Source organism: Mobula birostris, chromosome 7, assembly GCF_030028105.1.
Source record: "Mobula birostris isolate sMobBir1 chromosome 7, sMobBir1.hap1, whole genome shotgun sequence".
In the NCBI taxonomy this organism is placed as follows: domain Eukaryota; kingdom Metazoa; phylum Chordata; class Chondrichthyes; order Myliobatiformes; family Myliobatidae; genus Mobula; species Mobula birostris.
The window spans coordinates 174381736-174399177 of record NC_092376.1 but is presented as its reverse complement, the minus strand read 5'-3'; the positions used below and the strand labels follow the sequence as shown (position 1 = coordinate 174399177).

The 17442-nt window shown below is 45.5% G+C and overlaps 1 protein-coding gene across 2 annotated transcripts in view; it reads right to left on the bottom strand.

The window, feature by feature from the left end:
• LOC140200581 (alpha-1,3-mannosyl-glycoprotein 4-beta-N-acetylglucosaminyltransferase B) overlaps positions 1-17442 on the bottom strand; it is a 431883-nt gene that overhangs the window by 98160 nt on the left and 316281 nt on the right. For both annotated transcript variants that reach the window (XM_072264115.1, XM_072264112.1), the window contains exons 11-12: positions 10964-11157; positions 714-792 (exon numbers count right to left, since the gene is read on the bottom strand). In XM_072264115.1, the coding sequence (XP_072120216.1) occupies positions 714-792; positions 10964-11157 (273 nt within the window). The remainder of the gene's footprint in view (positions 1-713; positions 793-10963; positions 11158-17442) is intronic.

Sequence of the window (17442 nt, the reverse complement as noted above, 5' to 3'; positions counted from 1 at the left end):
AAAACTGTGCCCTCTTGTGTTAGCCATTTCAGCCCTGGGAAAAAGCCTCTGACTATCCACATGATCAATGCCTCTCATCATCTTATACACCTCTATCAGGTCACCTCTCATACTCCATCGCTCCAAGGAGAAAAGGCCAAGTTCACTCAACCTATTCTCATAAGGCATCCTCTCCAATCCGGGCAACATCCTTGTAAATCTCCTCTGCACTCTTTCTATAGTTTTCACATCCTTCCTGTAGTGAGGTGACCAGAACTGAGTGCAGTACTCTAAGTGGGGTCTGACCATGGTCCTATATTGATGTAACACCCATCATCAAAGATCCCCACATCTGGCCATACCATCTTCTCACAGATCCCATCAGGCAGGATGTACAGAAGCCGGAAGACCCACACCACCAGGTTCAGGGACAATTACTTCCCTTCAACCATACAGTTCTTGAACCAACCGGCAAAACCCTAATCACCCCAGTTCAGCAACACTGTGACCACTTTGCACTAAAATGGACTTTGTTTTTGTTCTAATTGTATTTTCTTGAAAAACTGTGCATAATGTATGTTTATTCCTGTGACTGCTGTTAATCTGACACTCTTTGCCAGTGATGCTGCTACAAGTTTTTCATTGCACCAGTGCAACATGGACTTGTGCAGATGACAATCAACTCCACGGTGACTTTGAACAACAAACTGCTTCCTCACCAAAACTCTACTTACATCAAAAGGCAAGACCTCAACAGTGGTATTGAAGAGCTTGTCACCAGGGTGTTCAATATTCCCACTGCGGAAGAAGAACCTGAGGACAGAACAGTGAGCGCCAGACGTTAGATATGGCCTGAGAGAACAACAATAAATTAAAGCATTGAATACCAGAACCCGCAAAGTTGCCACACAAGTTGATAGAGTGGTTAAGAAGGCGTATGATGTGTTAGCCTTCATTAGTCAGGGGATTGAGTTCAAGAGCCGCAGGGTAATATTACAGCTCTGTAAAACCCTTGCTAAACCACACTTGGAATATTGTGTTCAGTTCTATTCAACTATTATAAGAAGGATGTTGAGAGGGTACAGAGAAGATTTAACAGGATGCTACCTGAACTAATGTGGATAGGTTGAGTGAGCTAGGGCTTTTCTCTCTGGTGTGATGGAGGATGAGAGGTGACTTGATAGAGGTGTACAAGATAATAAGAGGCACAGATCAGGTGGACACCGAGAGACTTTTTCCCAGAGTAAAACTGGCTTATACGAGGGACATCATTTTAAGGTGATTAGAGGAAAATACAGGAGGATATCAGAGGTAAAGAATGATGGGTGTGTGCAATGCACTGCCAAGGATGGTGGTAGAGGCAGATACATTAGGGACATTTAAGAGACTTTTAGATAGGCACATGGATGATAGAAAAATGGAGAATTAGGCAGGAAGGATGGGTTAGGTTGATCTTGAAGTAGGTTAGAAGGTTGGCACAACATTGTGGGCTGTGGGCCTGTACTGTTCTATGGTCTAACATTGTGGGCCGAAGGGCCTGTACTGTTCTATGGTCTAACACTGTGGGCTGAAGGGTCTGTACTGTGCTGTAAAATTCTATGTTCTGTGGCACTGAGATGCCATCACAAGCCTGGGAGCATCCATGAAATTCCTTTAAAACTTACTGATGAATCATCTTCCGTTACCTTCCTTACCTCTCCTGTTGATCTCTGGTGTCTGGAGAGGGTGCAGGCAAAGTTCACTGGAATGTTACTGGGTCTGGAAAGCTTGAGTTATCAAGGCAGACTGGGACTTTTCCCTGATGTGAAGGAGGCTGACCAGTGACCTTATAGAGGTTTCTAAAGCCATGAGGGGCACAGATAAGTTGGATGGTCACAGGTTAGGGCAGGGGACTGAGGTTTAAGGTGCTGTCGGGGAGGGAATAGTGAGGGCTGATAACAAGTATTTAAAGATGTGAACACGAGGAATTCTGCAGATGCTGGAATTTCAAGCAACACACATCAAAATTGCTGGTGAATGCAGCAGGCCAGGCAGCATCTCTAGGAAGAGATACAGTCGATGTTTCGGGCCGAGACCCTTTGTCAGGACTAACTGAAAGAAGAGTTAGTAAGAGATTTGAAAGTGGGAGGGGGAGGGGGAGATCCAAAATGAGAGGAGAAGACAGGAAGGGGAGGGATGGAGCCAAGAGCTGGACAGTTGGACAATTTAAAGATGTGAATTGTGTTAATTTAACAGGGAACCGCTGACAGAATTCAAGATTCAAGATTCTTTAATGAAATTTCCTGTACACAAGTACCCAGTTTGACAAATTTCCATAGGTGTGTAGTGGAGAGGATATTGATTAGTTGCATCATAGCTTGGTATGGAAACACCAAAGCCCTTGAATGTGAAATCCTACAAAAAGTACTGGATACAGCCCAGTCCATCATGGGTAAAGCTCTCCCCACCATTGAGCACATCTACATGGGAGTGTTGTTACAGGAAAGCAGCATCCATCAGCAGGGAACACCACCATCCAGGACATGCTCTCTTCTTCCTGCAAGAAGGTACAGGAGCCTCAGGACCCACACCACCAGGCTCAGGAACAGCTATTACCCCTCAGCCATCGGGTTCCTGAACCAGAGGGGATAGCTTCACTTAACTTCACTTGCCCCATCACTGAAATGTTCGCACAATCTATGGACTAACTTTCAAGGACTCTTCATGTTTATTATTTTTTATTTTGTATTTGTACAGTTTGTTGTCATTTGCACAGTGGTTGTTTGTCTGTTGTGTTGAGTGCAGTTGTACACTGATTCCGTTGTGTTTCTTGGATCTACTGTGAATGCTCACAAGAAAATGAACCTCAAGTTTATATATGGTGACATGTATGTACTTTGATAATAAGTTTACTTTGAACTTAGAGATTCACAGCAGTACAAAACATGCAATAAGACAAAGAACACAATAAAAAATAAATGCAAAATAGAGCTTATAGGTTGATTATATGTCCATAAAGTGACACTAGGCACAGGAGTGTCTGTACGTAAGGTGACTGACAGGAAATGATAAAGTAGTAGTGGTGGGGGTGTGGAGGGGTGGGTTAGTGGGTGGAGATGTTGATCAGCCTTACTGCTTGGGGAAAGTAACTGTTTTTGAGTCTGGTGGTCCTGAGGGGATGTTATGTAGCCTCCACCCTGATGGGAGTGGGACAAACAGTCCATGAGCAGATTGGGTGGGATCTTTCCTGATGTGACTGGCACCATTCTGTATGTATGCTTTTAATGGTGGGTAGGGACTAGAAGACCAGAAGTAGAGACATGGAATGCAGAGGCAACAACACCCAAGTTTCAGGAACTTCACTAAATAATGTTATGGCATTCACCCATTGATGGAATTGAAAACTGGATTTCCTGTTAGACTATAAATAACAGACTGTGGATAATTAAGACCATCAGACATAGCAGCAGAATTAGGCCATTTGGCCCATCGAGTCTGCTCTGCCATTCAATCATGGCTAATCATTTTTTTCCCTGCTCAGCTCCACTCCCTGCCTTCTCCCCGTAACCTTGATGCTGTGTCCAATCAAGAACCTATCAACCTCTGCCTTAAATACGCCAATAACCTGGCCTCCACAGCTGCCTGTGGTAACAAATTCCACAAATTCACCACCCTCTGGCTAAGGGAATTTCTCCACACCTCTATTTTAAATGCATACCCCTCTATCCTGAGGCAGTGCCCTCTTGTCCTAGACTCCTCCACCATGGGAAACATCCTTTCCACATCTACTCAGTCTCGGCCTTTCAACGTTCAAAAGGTTTCAATGAGATCGCCCCTCATCCTTCTAAATTCTAGTGAAATAAAGGCCCAGTTGCATCAAACATTCCTCATATGATAACCATTCCCGGGATCATCTTTGTGAACCTCCTCTGAACCCTCTCCAATGCCAGCACATCTTTTCTTAGATAAGGAGCCCAAAACTGTTCACAGTACCCAAGGTGAGGCCTCACCAGTGCCTTATAAAGCCTCAGCATCACATCCTTGCTCTTGTGTTCTAGACCTCTTGAAATTAATGCTAATATTGTATTTGTCTTCCTCAGCACCGACTCAACCTGCAAGTTAACCTTCAGGGTGTTCTGCACAAGGATTCCCAAGTCCCTCTGCATCTCAGATTTTTAGGATTTCTCCCTGTTTAGAAAATAGTCTGCACATTTACTTCTTCTACCAAGGTACAGGACCATGCAATTTTCCAACATTTAATTTAATTTGCCATTTTCTTGCCCATTCTCCTAATCTGTCTAAGTCCTTCTGCAGCCTACCTGTTTCCACAACACTACCTGCCCTTCCACCAATCTTTGTATCATCTTTAAACTTGGCAACATCCATTCCATCATCTAAATCATTGATATACAGCATAAAAAGAAGTGGTCCCAACACCGATCCCTGCAGAACATCACTAGTCACTGGCAGCCAACCAGAAAAGGATCCTTCTATTCCCATTTGCTGCCTCCTATCAATCAGCCAATGCTCTAACCATAACAGTAGCTTTCCTGTAATACCATGGGCTCTTAACTTGGTAAGCAGCGTCATGTGTGGTGCCTGGTCGAAGGCCTTCTGAAAATCCAAATATACAACATCCACTGCATCCCCTTTATCTATCCTACTTGTAATCTCCTCAAGGAATTACAACAGGTTCATCAGAAAACCATGCTGGCTTTGTTCTATCTCATCCTGTTTTACCAAGTACTCCATAACCTCATCCTTAACATTAGCTTTGACTTTCCTTGTTGCATTATTTTGCCATTTGAGTGTTAGAGTGAGCTTTTGGGCAGATAATTAATTTACACTTAAATGACTCTGGCCACCAGTCTTCTGTTTGACAAAGTACTGTGGATTGAGTTCACAACAATGCATTTCCTAAAAGCTGTGAATACCGGAATACTAGCCCAGACGCTGAAGATGGAAGTGTGAAGCTTACAGATAGTTTCAAAGACAGCCTTATCTATACTTTATAAATATGAATTGTCCTCTACGTTAGCACGTAAAATACCAAATAAATGTATTGTGGATTTAACTTGCACTCCTAAAGGCTGTGAGTACCAAACCAGACATGTTGGCGTCGGGAGGAAAGGATAAAGTCAGAAGGTGTGATGTTTTGTATGTAGCTTCAAAAGAAAGCATTGTCTATATTTGTAAATACGAATTGTCCTTTATGTTTAGCTTATAAATATCGAGCCCACATTGGGCTAGCAGACCTTTCCACCGAAAGCGTCGCCATCCGTCTGATGCCTGCTGTACCTTGTTGTGTCGAATAAAGGAGCTGCTTTGTATCTACCAGTAACTCTGTCCCTCCGGTCATTTCATCCACCCCAAAACATGAGGATTTCTTTGTTTTTGGAATACATCTGTCTTTCACTTTCCTCATTTTTCCATAGAAACTCATGCCATTGCTGCTCTGCTGTCATCCCTGCCAGCATCTCCTTCCAATTTACTTTGGCCAACGACTCTCTCTGTAATTTCCTTTACTCCACTGAAATACTGCTACATCAGACTTCACTTTCTCCCTATCAAATTTCAATTGAGCCCAATTGTATTGTGATCACTGGCTCCGAAGGGCTCTTTTACTTTAAGTACCCTAATCACATCTAGTTCATTACATAACACACAATCCAGTATAACTGATCCCCTAGCAGGCTCAATGACAGACTGCTCTAAAAAGCTATCTCTTAGGCATTCAATAAACTAACTCTCTTGAGATCCATTTTCAACCTGATTTTTCCAATCGATCTACCTGTTGAAGTCTCCCATGACTATCGTGACATTGCCCTTTTGACATGCCTTTTCTATTTCATAGAACATAGAACAGTACAGCATAGTACAGGCCCTTTGGCCCACAATGTTGTGCCAACCATCAAACCCTGCCTCCCATATAACCCCCCCACCTTAAATTCCTCCATATACCTGTCTAGTAGTCTCTTAAACTTCACTAGTGTATCTGCCTCCACCACTGACTCAGGCAGTGCATTCCACGGACCAACCACTCTCTGAGTAAAAAACCTTCCTCTAATATCCCCCTTGAAATTCCCACCCTTTACTTTAAAGCCATGTCCTCTCGTATTGAGCAGTGGTGCCCTGGGGAAGAGGCGCTAGCTGTCCACTCTATCTACCCCTCTTAATATCTTGTATACCTCTGTCATGTCTCCTCTCATCCTCCTCCTCTCCAGAGAGTAAACCCCTAGCTCCCTTAATCTCTGATCATAATGCATACTCTCTAAACCAGGCAGCATCCTGGTAAATCTCCTCTGTACCCTTTCCAATGTTTCTACATCCTTCCTATACTGAGGCGACCAAAACTGGACACAGTGCTCCAAGTGTGGCCTAACCAGAGTTTTATGGAGTCGCATCATTATCCCGCGACTCTTAAACTCTATCCCTCGACTTATGAAAGCTAACACTCCATAAGCTTTCTTAACTACTCTATCTACCTGTGAGGCAACTTTTGGGGATCTGTGGACATGTACCCCCAGATCCCTCTGCTCCTCCACACTTCCAAGTATCCTGCCATTTACTTTGTACTCTGCCTTGGAGTTTGTCCTTCCAAAGTTTACCACCTCACACTTCTCAGGGTTGAACTCCATCTGCCACTTCTCAGCCCACTTCTGCATCCTATCAATGTCTCTCTGCAATCTTCGACAATCCTCTACACTATCCACACCACCGCCAACCTTTGCGTCGTCTGCAAACTTGCCAACCCACCCTTCTACCCCCACATCCAGGTCGTTAATAAAAATCACGAAAAGTAGAGGTCCCAGAACCGATCTTCGTGGGACACCACTAGTCACAACCCTCCAATCCGAATATACTCCCTACACCACGACCTTCTGCTTTCTGCAGGCAAGCCAATTCTGAATCCACCTGGCCAAACTTCCCTGGATCCCATGCCTTCTGACTTTCTGAATAAACCTACCGTGTGGAACCTTGTCAAATGCCTTACTAATATCCATGTAGATCACATCCACTGCACTACCCTTATCTATATTTCTGGTCACCTCCTCAAAGAACTCTATCAGGTTTGTTAGACACGATCTGTCCTTCACAAAGCCATGCTGACTGTACCTGATCAGACCATGATTCTCTAAATGCCCATAGATCCTATCTCTAAGAATCTTTCCCAACAGCTTTCCCACCACAGACGTAAGGCTCACTGGTCTATAGTTACCCGGACTATCCCTACTACCTTTTTTGAACAAGGGGAGAACATTCGCCTCCCTCCAATCCTCCGGTATCATTCCCGTGGACAATGAGGACATAAAGATCCTAGCCAGAGGCTCAGCAATCTCTTCCCTCGCCTCGTGGAGCAGCCTGGGGAATATTCCGTCAGGTCCCGGGGACTTATCCGTCCTAATGTATTTTAACAACTCCAACACCTCCTTGTCCCTTAATATCAACATGCTCCAGAACATCAACCTCACTCATATTGTCCTCTCCGTCATCAAGTTCCCTCTCATTGATGAACATCAAAGAAAAGTATTCATTGAGGACTTCACTCACGTCCACAGCCTCCAGGCACAACTTCCCACCTTTATCTCTAATCGGTCCTATCTTCACTCCAGTCATCCTTTTGTTCTTCACGTAATTGAAGAATGCACTGGGGTTTTCCTTTACCCTACTTGCCAAGGTCTTCTCATGCCCCCTTCTTGCTCTCCTCAGCCCTTTCTTAAGCTCCTTTCTTGCTACTCTATATTCCTCAATAGACCCATCTAATCCTTGCTTCCTAAACCTCATGTATGCTGCCTTCTTCCGCCTGACTAGATTCTCTACCTCACTTGTCACCCATGGTTCCTTCACCCTACCATTCTTTATCTTCCTCACCGGGACAAATTTATCCCTAACATCCTGCAAGAGATCCCTAAACATCGACCACATGTCCATAGTACATTTCCCTGCAGAAACATCATCCCAATTCACACCCGCAAGTTCTAGCCTTATAGCCTCATAATTTGCCCTTCTCCAATTAAAAATTTTCCTGTCCTCTCTGATTATATCCTTTTCCACAATAATGTTAAAGGACAGGGAGCGGTGGTCACTGTCCCCCAGATGCTCACCCACTGAGAGATCTGTGACCTGACCCGGTTCGTTACCTAATACTAGGTCTAGTATGGCATTCCCCCTAGTCGGCCTGTCCACATACTGTGGCAGGAATCCATCCTGGACACACTTAACAAACTCTGCCCTGTCTAAACCATTGGAACTAATCAGGTGCCAATCAATATTAGGGAAGTTAAAGTCACCCATGATAACAACCCTGTTATTTTTGCACCTTTCCAAAATCTGCCTCCCAATCTGCTCCTAGGTATCTCTGCTGCTACCAGGGGGCCTAAAGAATACCCCCAACAGAGTAACTGCTTCCTTCCTGTTCCTGACTCCCACCCATACTGACTCAAAAGAGGATCCTGCTACATTACCCACGCTTTCTGTAGCTGTAATAGTATCCCTGACCAGTAATGCCACCCCTCCTCCCCCTTTCTCCCCCTCTCTATCCCTTTTAAAGCACTGAAATCCAGGAATATTGAGGATCCATTCCTGCCCTGGTGCCAGCCAAGTCTCTGTAATGGCCACTACATCATAATTCCATGTATGTATTTCCTGTTGTAATCTGTGGTCCACATCCCAGCTACTGTTGGGAGGCCTGTAAATAACTGCCATCAGGGTCCTTTTACGCTTGCAGTTTCTAAACTCAACCCACAGGATTCAACATCTTCCAATCCTATGTCACATCTTTCTAATGATTGATGTCATTCTTTACCAGCAGAGCCACGCCATCCCCTCTGCCTACCTTCCTATCCCTCTGATACAACGTGTAACCTTTGACATTCAGCTCCCAACTACAGTCATCTTTCAACTGTGATTCATTGGTGGCCACAACATCTTACCTGACAATCTGTAATACTGTAGTGCATCGAGATCATCCACCTTATTTCTTATACTCCATGCATTGAGATATCGCACTTTGAGTAGTGTATTTGCTACCATTTTTGATTCTGCATCTCTAATGCACTGATACTCACCCTGCTGGCTGCAATTTTGTTCTATATCTTCCTGCCCTTCCTGATAGTCTGACTGCACACTATCTGTGCTTTTTTACTGCCCATCTTGTCCTGAGTTCCTTCACTCAGGTTCCATCCCTCTGCCAAATTAGCCCTGCACCATCAAGTGACCCTGTTTCTACCCTCACTGGTACATGGCACGGGTAGCATTCAGAAATTACTACCTGGTGATGGCAGAATTAAGTTTTTCTGTTGCTACCATTCTGTTATCGGAATACAGTTTTACTGGTAATCTCATCAATGGGGAATATAAAAGCTGTATCGAATTCTTGCTCAGATAGATCAGGTTTGACTGACCTCCTGGTGCACATCAGATTTTAATTAATCACCTGTTATTTCCAACACCAAATCCAGGTGATCTCCACAGTTTGCTCTTATAGAGGGGGAAGATTTGAAAGGGACTAGAGTAGCATGATTTTCCACACACACGTGGTGAGAATATGGAACAAGCTGCCAGAGGAAGTGGTTCAGGCAGTTAACAATTCCAATATTTAAACAGGGTCGAATGTTTAGACAGGTCAGAGGTCAAATGCAGTTAAATGTGAATAGCTGAGGAAGACACTTGGGCTAGCTCATACAAGATAGGCCGAAGGGTCTTTCTCTAAGCTCAATAACTCTATGGCATTTTGAGTCTTCTGTTATTACAACTTTCCATCTTCTGGACAAGGGGTCTCAGGTCCAAATCCATAGAACCCTCAAAGTTACCACATAAGTTGATAGGATGGTTAAGAAGGCCTTCATGAGTCACAGGGGACTGAGCTCCAAGGGGAGCAACATTACCTCATATCCAGCTACACCTCCAAACTTCGCTGTGGCAGAGAATTCAGTGGGTGAGGGAGAGTCGAGTCGGTAACGGGGGGGGTGGGGGGGGAGGAATTGTCTGTGGGCTGTAGCAGGGGATTCAGTGTGTGGTGAGAGAGTGGGTGATGATGGAGAGTGTCTGTGGGCTGTAGCAGGGGATTCAGTGTGTGGTGAGAGAGTGGGTGATGGTGGAGAGTGTCTGTGGGCTGTAGCAGGGGATTCAGTGTGTGGTGAGAGAGTGGGTGATGATGGAGAGTGTCTGTGGGCTGTAGCAGGGGATTCAGTGTGTGGTGAGAGAGTGGGTGATGGTGGAGAGTGTCTGTGGGCTGTAGCAGGGGATTCAGTGTGTGGTGAGAGAGTGGGTGATGGAGAGTGTCTGTGGGCTGTAGCAGGGGATTCAGTGTGTGGTGAGAGAGTGGGTGATGGTGGAGAGTGTCTGTGGGCTGTAGCAGGGGATTCAGTGTGTGGTGAGAGAGTGGGTGATGGTGGAGAGTGTCTGTGGGCTGTAGCAGGGGATTCAGTGTGTGGTGAGAGAGTGGGTGATGGTGGAGAGTGTCTGTGGGCTGTAGCAGGGGATTCAGTGTGTGGTGAGAGAGTGGGTGATGATGGAGAGTGTCTGTGGGCTGTAGCAGGGGATTCAGTGTGTGGTGAGAGAGTGGGTGATGATGGAGAGTGTCTGTGGGCTGTAGCAGGGGATTCAGTGTGTGGTGAGAGAGTGGGTGATGGTGGAGAGTGTCTGTGGGCTGTGGGAGGTGATTCAGTGGGTGGGGGGGGGGAGTTGATGACAGGGGAGAGTGCCTATGGGCTGTGGCAGGGGATTTGGTGGGTCGGGGGAAGTTGGTGATGGGGGAGAGTGTTTGTAGTCTGTGGGAGGAGATTCAGCAGGTGGGGAGAGTCAGTGACGGGGGAGAGTGTCTATAGGCTGTGGGAGGGGATTCAGTGGGTGGTGGGGGGAGTGTCTGTGGGCTGTGGGAGGGGATTCAGTGAGTGGGTGAGTCGGTGATGGGGGAGAGTCTTTGTGGTCTGTGGGAGGGGATTTAGTGGGTGGAGACAGCCTGAGACAGGGGATAATCACACAAAGTAAAATTCCAACGTACCTGTCTATTTTCACTGGAGTAAAAAATCTGAAGCGTATAAAGTCACCAGCCACCGGAGTGAATGCCCAGAAAAAGTCCTCTCCCAAGTAAGCCTTTTCCAGAGTGAAGTGCTGATAGGTTTTGAGGCTGGATGTTACCTCTGCCGGGGGGTTGGAATGTCCTTTATGCAAGGCATGTTTTCCAAAGTCCTTATCCTGGGAAGATCAACGAGAAAGTGTGTGGTTAGTGTGATGCTATCACAGGCTGGAGCATCGAAGTTGGGAGATCAATTCCAATGCTGTCTGAAAGGAGTTTGTACGTCCTTCTCTGTGACCGCGAGTTGTTTCTTCTGGGTGCTTTACTTTCCTCCCACATTGCAAAGTCGTGCCAGTTAGTAGGTTAATTGGCCGTCGTACAGCTGGCATTGAAGTGGTGGGATGCTGTTTGGTGCGTCTGGAAGGGCCAGAGGAGCCTGTTCCGTGTGGGATTTCTAAATATATAAATAAGTGGTCACAGGTAAACAAAAAACAAAACTGCTCATGTACGAAGTCAAATGACGGACTGGAGATACTCAGCATCTGTGAAGAGGGGTAAAAGCACTCACATTAGTACAAGGAAATGTTTGAAAGTGCAGAGAAGGTGGAAAGCGTGGACCAACAGGAAGTTTAAGAGTGATATAGGGGTGTAAGTCCACAACTCCCTGCAAGGAGCAACACGAGTGGATTTGGTGGTAAAGAAAGGCGATGCTTCAAAAAGGTGGCATCCGTCTTCAAAGACCCCCAACACCCAGGACATGCCCTCTACTCATTGCTACCATCACGGAGGAGGTAGTGGAGCGTGAAGACACACATTCAGCATTTCAGAAACAGCTTCTTCCCTCTGTCATCAGATTTCTGAATGGACAACAATAAACCCATGAACATGACCTCGTGATTTTTTTCTTTATTTTGCACGACTAACTTAACATATACATACTGTACAATCATATGTGTGTGTGTGTATGTATATATATAATCTTATTGTAATTCAGTTTTTAAAAATTATTCTGTATACCAATGTACTGCTGCCACAAAAACAACATATTTCACAATCTATGCCAGATTCTGAAAGGTGGTGTACGGTATGTTTGCCTTCATTTGTCATGGTATTGAGAATACAGAATACTGTATACACATTGTGGGCAAGCTGTTTCCTAACCTAACAGTCCTTGTCCTAATGCTGCTATGCTCTAACATGTCAGCTGCAGAGAGGAGAAAGCTAGTATCCTTCCCAGCAGAGGGAGACAGCTAGTTCTGCCCTGCAGAGTGGAGAGAGCTAGTGACATTACCTGCACAGTGAAGGGGCTCGTGACGTTACCTGCAAAGGGAAGAAAGCTAGTCTCATTCCCTGCACAGTGAAGAGAGCTTGTGTCCGTCCCTGTAGAGGGGAGAGAGCTAGTGTATTTCCCTGCAGAGGGGACCAGAAGACCATAAGACATAGGAGCAGAATTACTGGATCCCACTCAACCCCATACACCTGCCTTCTCGCCATATCCTTTGATGCCCTGATCAATCATGAAATGATCAAGATCTGCCTTAAAATTACCCACGGTCTTGACCTCCACCGCAGTTTGTGGCAGAACATTCCACAGATTCACTACTCTCTGGCTAATAATTCATCCTTACTTCTGTTTTAAAAGGTCACCTCTCAGTTTTGAAGCTGTGCCCTCTAGTTCTGGATACCCCCACCATAGGAAACATCCTCTCCAAATCCACCCCCTCAATTCCTTTCAACATTTGATATATTTCAATGAGATCCCCTTGGATTCTTCTAAATTCTAGTGAGTACAGGCCCAAAGCTGCCAAACACTCCTCATATATTAGCCCCTTTATTCCTGGAATCATCCTCATGAACCTTCTCTGGACTCTCTCCAATGACAACACATCCTTTCCGAGATATGGGGCCCAAAACGGTTGACAATACTCCAAGTGGGGCCTGACTAGTGTCTTTTCAAGCATCAGCATTATCTCCTTGCTTGTACATTCTATTCCTCTTGAAATAAATGTCAACATTGTATTTGCCTTCTTCACTGCAAACTCAACTTATAAATTAACTTTCTGGGAGTCTTGCACAAGGACTCCTAAGTCCCTCTGCACCTCTGATGTTTGAACCTTCACTCCATTTAGATAATAGTTCGCACTATAGTTTCTTTTACCAAAATACATTATCATACATTTCCCAACACTGTATTCCATCTGCCACCTTTTTGCCCATTCTTCTAATTGCATGCAATCACATTGTTTCCTCGGCACTACCTACCCCCCACCTAACTTTGTATCATCCATAAACTTTGCCACAAAGCCATCAATTTCATTATCCAAATCATTGACAAACGATGATTATGAACAAAGCAGACGAGCTTAGAGCGTGGATCGGTACTTGGAGCTATGATGTTGTGGCCGTTACAGAGACTTGGATGGCTCAGGGGCAGGAATGGTTACCTCGAGTGCCAGGCTTTAGATGTGTAAGGGGTTTCTTCTTTTATGTTACTACTAAGGCTAATAAAATGGCTTCTTTGTTATGCTATAATAAAAATGGCTTCTCTGTGATGTTAACTACTGAGACAGTGGTTCTCTATAGTAGCTTGTTTTGGGTTATAATTACCGATAACGAGAATTGTATTCATTTGCTAAACAATTGAGATAGATGTTATTCTTTCTTGTGTGTCTGTAAGCTATTGTTTTTGCGGGTTTTGGGCAGAAGGTGGATGGAGACAGAGAGAGGACACGCGATGCTGTAAGCTGGATGACGAATGGACCCCGAGCGGGAGTCTGAGGCCCAGGGTCTTCAGCGAGGAGAGGAGACACGGACAGACTCGAGTAGAGTGTCTGGTCCGTCACCGAGGAGTGGTCCCATTCGTGGGTCGGCAGAATTCGGAGGACATCAACTGGAGGAAGGGGGACCCGGTTCTGTAAGAGCTCCACGATGTGTGCACGAACTGGTTAATAATAATGGCGCCTTTTTCTTTTTTTTAAAACAGTTAAGCAGTTCTTATTTTATTCCTTTACCATCTACATAGTTAATGTAAGAGTTATAAAGTGTAATCATTTAATCACATATGGTGTATTGTCTGTCATTTGGCGGGATGGGGTACATCACACAGCATCCACACAAACCTGATTACCCAGTTTGGCGGGGCCGAAGGCTGCTCCCCTGAGATGAAAGTGAGCTGAGCGAACCTGAGGCTTACTGGGGGCTACACTGTGGGGGCCATTGTCCGGAACTGGATTCTGTGGAAGCTGTGTGATCGGCCTGTTTAAATTATGCATGCTGCGGGGGTGGAAAGCTGGTGTGCCTCTGTGGGATTGCTGGTTATTACTGCATGTGTGTTGGGTGGGGTGGCTGTTGGTACCCCGGAGGTCTTTGTTCGAGTTCAGACTAGCACTGATGAGTTGGTGGTGGGACTGCCAGTGTCTATTGGTGCCCCAGGTGAGGCGGGGCCATGGGCTGTCCAATACTGTTAGGAGAGAGAGGAAAGAGTGGTCTGATTCAGAGGTAGTGTCTGTGAATAAATGTTCCAGGAATAGCAGGCTCCGCCTGGTTTTTGGGATAATGTCTACCCCTAAAGGGGCGGAGGCATACGAGACATGGGCGGAGCGGATCTCTCAGTTGTTAGATGAATGGCAGTGCTCGGCTGAGGGAGAGCGGCAAGGATTGGTTAAAGTTTGAGTAGGCGGGCTGGTGACGGTGTTAGAGCTGTCAGGGTCAATTACCCCATAGTGACTGCTGCCAGTTATCTGAAAGCAGGGGAAAATGCGTTTGGTTCGACTCGAAATAAAATGCAGCACCTGGGGGGCTTTCCATACCTGTGTCAGAAGATTGGGGAAAAGCTTTCAGTGTATCTTCTCTGGCTAGGGGGGCAGATATATTGCTTGCAGTGCCAGAGGGATCAATTAAGGGGATCAGCCCCTCCCTCAGTTGTTCAGCTGATCAGAGAGGTGTTGGGAAACTTAGTGGAGGCCCAGTGGGGAAACGGCTTGGGGTCTCTGGGGGAGCACGGTCCCAGCAATGTACCAAGGAACTCCCAAAAGGAACAGACCCTATCCCTGAAGGCTTAGAGGGACCACGCCCTCGGGTGTCGTTATGGATAGATGGAGGATGTTTCAGAAAGGACAGGGAGGGAGGCAAAAGAGCTGGGGACGTGGCACTGTTGATCAGAGGTAGTATCATGGCTGCAGAAAAGGAAGAAGTCATGGAGGGATTGTCTACAGAGTCTCTGTGGGTGGAAATTAGGAAGAGGAAGGAGTCAATAACTCTACTTGGAGTACCGTATTCAGTTCTGGTCGCCTCACTACAGGAAGGATGTGGAAACCATAGAAAGGGTGCAGTGGAGATTTACAACGATGTTGCCTGGATTGGGGAGCATGCCTTGTGAGAATAGGTTGAGTGAACTCGGTCTTTTCTCCTTGGAGCGATGGAGGATGAGAGGTGACCTGATAGAGGTGTATAAGATGATGAGAGGCATTGATCCTGTGGATAGTCAGAAGCTTTTTCACAGGGCTGAAATGGCTGGCATGAGAGGGCATAGTTTTAAGGTGCATGGAAGTAGGTACAGACGAGATGTCAGGGGTAAGTTTTTTATGCAGAGTGGTGAGTGTGTGGAATGGACTGCTGGCGACGGTGGTGGAGGCAGATACGATAGGGTCTTTTAAGAGACTCCTGGATAGGCACATGGAGCTTAGAAAAATAGAGAACTATAGGTAACCCTAGGTAATTTCTAAGGTAAGGACATATTCGGCACAGCTTTGTGGGCTGAAGGGCCTGTACTGTGCTGTAGGTTTTCTGTGTTTTCTATGTTTTTCTAATATGAAAATTAGCGGTCCCAATACTGACAGATGAAATAGCGGCATATTTGGAAAGCAGTAGCAGGATAGGTCCGAGTCAGCATGGATTTACGAAGGGGAAATCATGCTTGACTAATCTTCTGGAATTTTTTGAGGATGTAACTATGAAAATGGACATGGGAAAGCCAGTGGATGTAGTGTACCTGGACTTTCAGAAAGCCTTTGATAAGGTCCCAGATAGGAGGTTAGTGGGCAAAATTGGAGCACATGGTATTGGGGGTAGGGTACTGACATGGATAGAAAATTGGTTGGCAGACAGGAAACAAAGAGTAGAGATTAACGGGTCCCTTTCAGAATGGCAGGCAGTGACTAGTGGGGTACCGCAAGGCTTGGTGATGGGACCGCAGCTATTTACAATATACATTAATGATTTAGATGAAGGGATTGAAAGTAACATTAGCAAATTTGCAGATGACACAAAGCTGGGTGACAGTGTGAAATGTGAGGAGGATATTATGAGAATGCAGGGTGACTTGGACAGGTTGGGTGAGTGGGCAGATGCATGGCAGATGCAGTTTAATGCAGATAAATGTGAAGTTATCCACTTGATGGCAAGAACAGAAAGGCGGATTACTATCTGAATGGTGTCAAGTTAGGAAAAGGGGAAGTATAACGAGATCTGGGTGTCCTTGTTCATCAGTCACTGAAAGTAAGCATACAGGTACAGCAAGCAGTGGAGAAAGCTAATGGCATGTTGGCCTTCATAACAAGGGGAGTTGAGCATAGGAGCAAAGAGGTCCTTCTGCAGTTGTACAAGGCCCTGGTGAGACCCCAACTGGAGTATTGTGTGCAGTTTTGGTCTCCAAATTTGAGGAAGGACATTCTTGCTATGGAGGGCGTGCAGCGTAGGTTCACTGGGTTAATTCCAGGGATGGCGGGAAGATCATATGTTGAAAGATTGGAGCGACTGGGCTTGTATACACTGGAATTTAGAAGGATGAGAGGGGATCTGATTGAAACATATAAGATTATTAAGGGATTGGACACGCTAGAGGCAGGAAATATGTTCCCGATGTTGGGGGAGTTCAGAACCAGAGGCCACAGTTTAAGAATAAGGGGTAGACCATTTAGAACGGAGTTGAGGAAAAATTTTTTCACACATAGGGTTGTAGATCTGTGGAATGCTCTGCCTCAGAAGGCAGTGAGGCCAATTCTCTGGATTCTTTCAAGAAAGAGTTAGATAGAGCTCTTAAAGATAGTGGAGTCAAGGGATATGGGGAGAAGGCAGGAACAGGGTACTGATTGTGGACGATCAGCCATGATCACAGTGAATGGTGGTGCTGGCTCGAAGGGCCGAATGGCCTAATCCTGCACCTATTGTCTATTGTCTATCACTATCACTAACCAGAAAAGACCCTTTTATTCCCACTCACTGTCTCCTGCCTGTCAGCCATTCCTCTATCCATGCCAGTATCTTTCCTGTAACACCATAGAATTTTATCATGTTAACAGCCTCATGTGTGGCACCTTCTGAAAATCCAAGTAAATGACATCCATTGCCTCTCCTTTATCCACCTTGCTTGTTATTTCCTCAAAGAACTCTAAAAGATTTGTCAGGCAAGATTTCCCTTTACAGAAACAATGTTGACTTTGAATTAATTTATCATTAATCTCCAA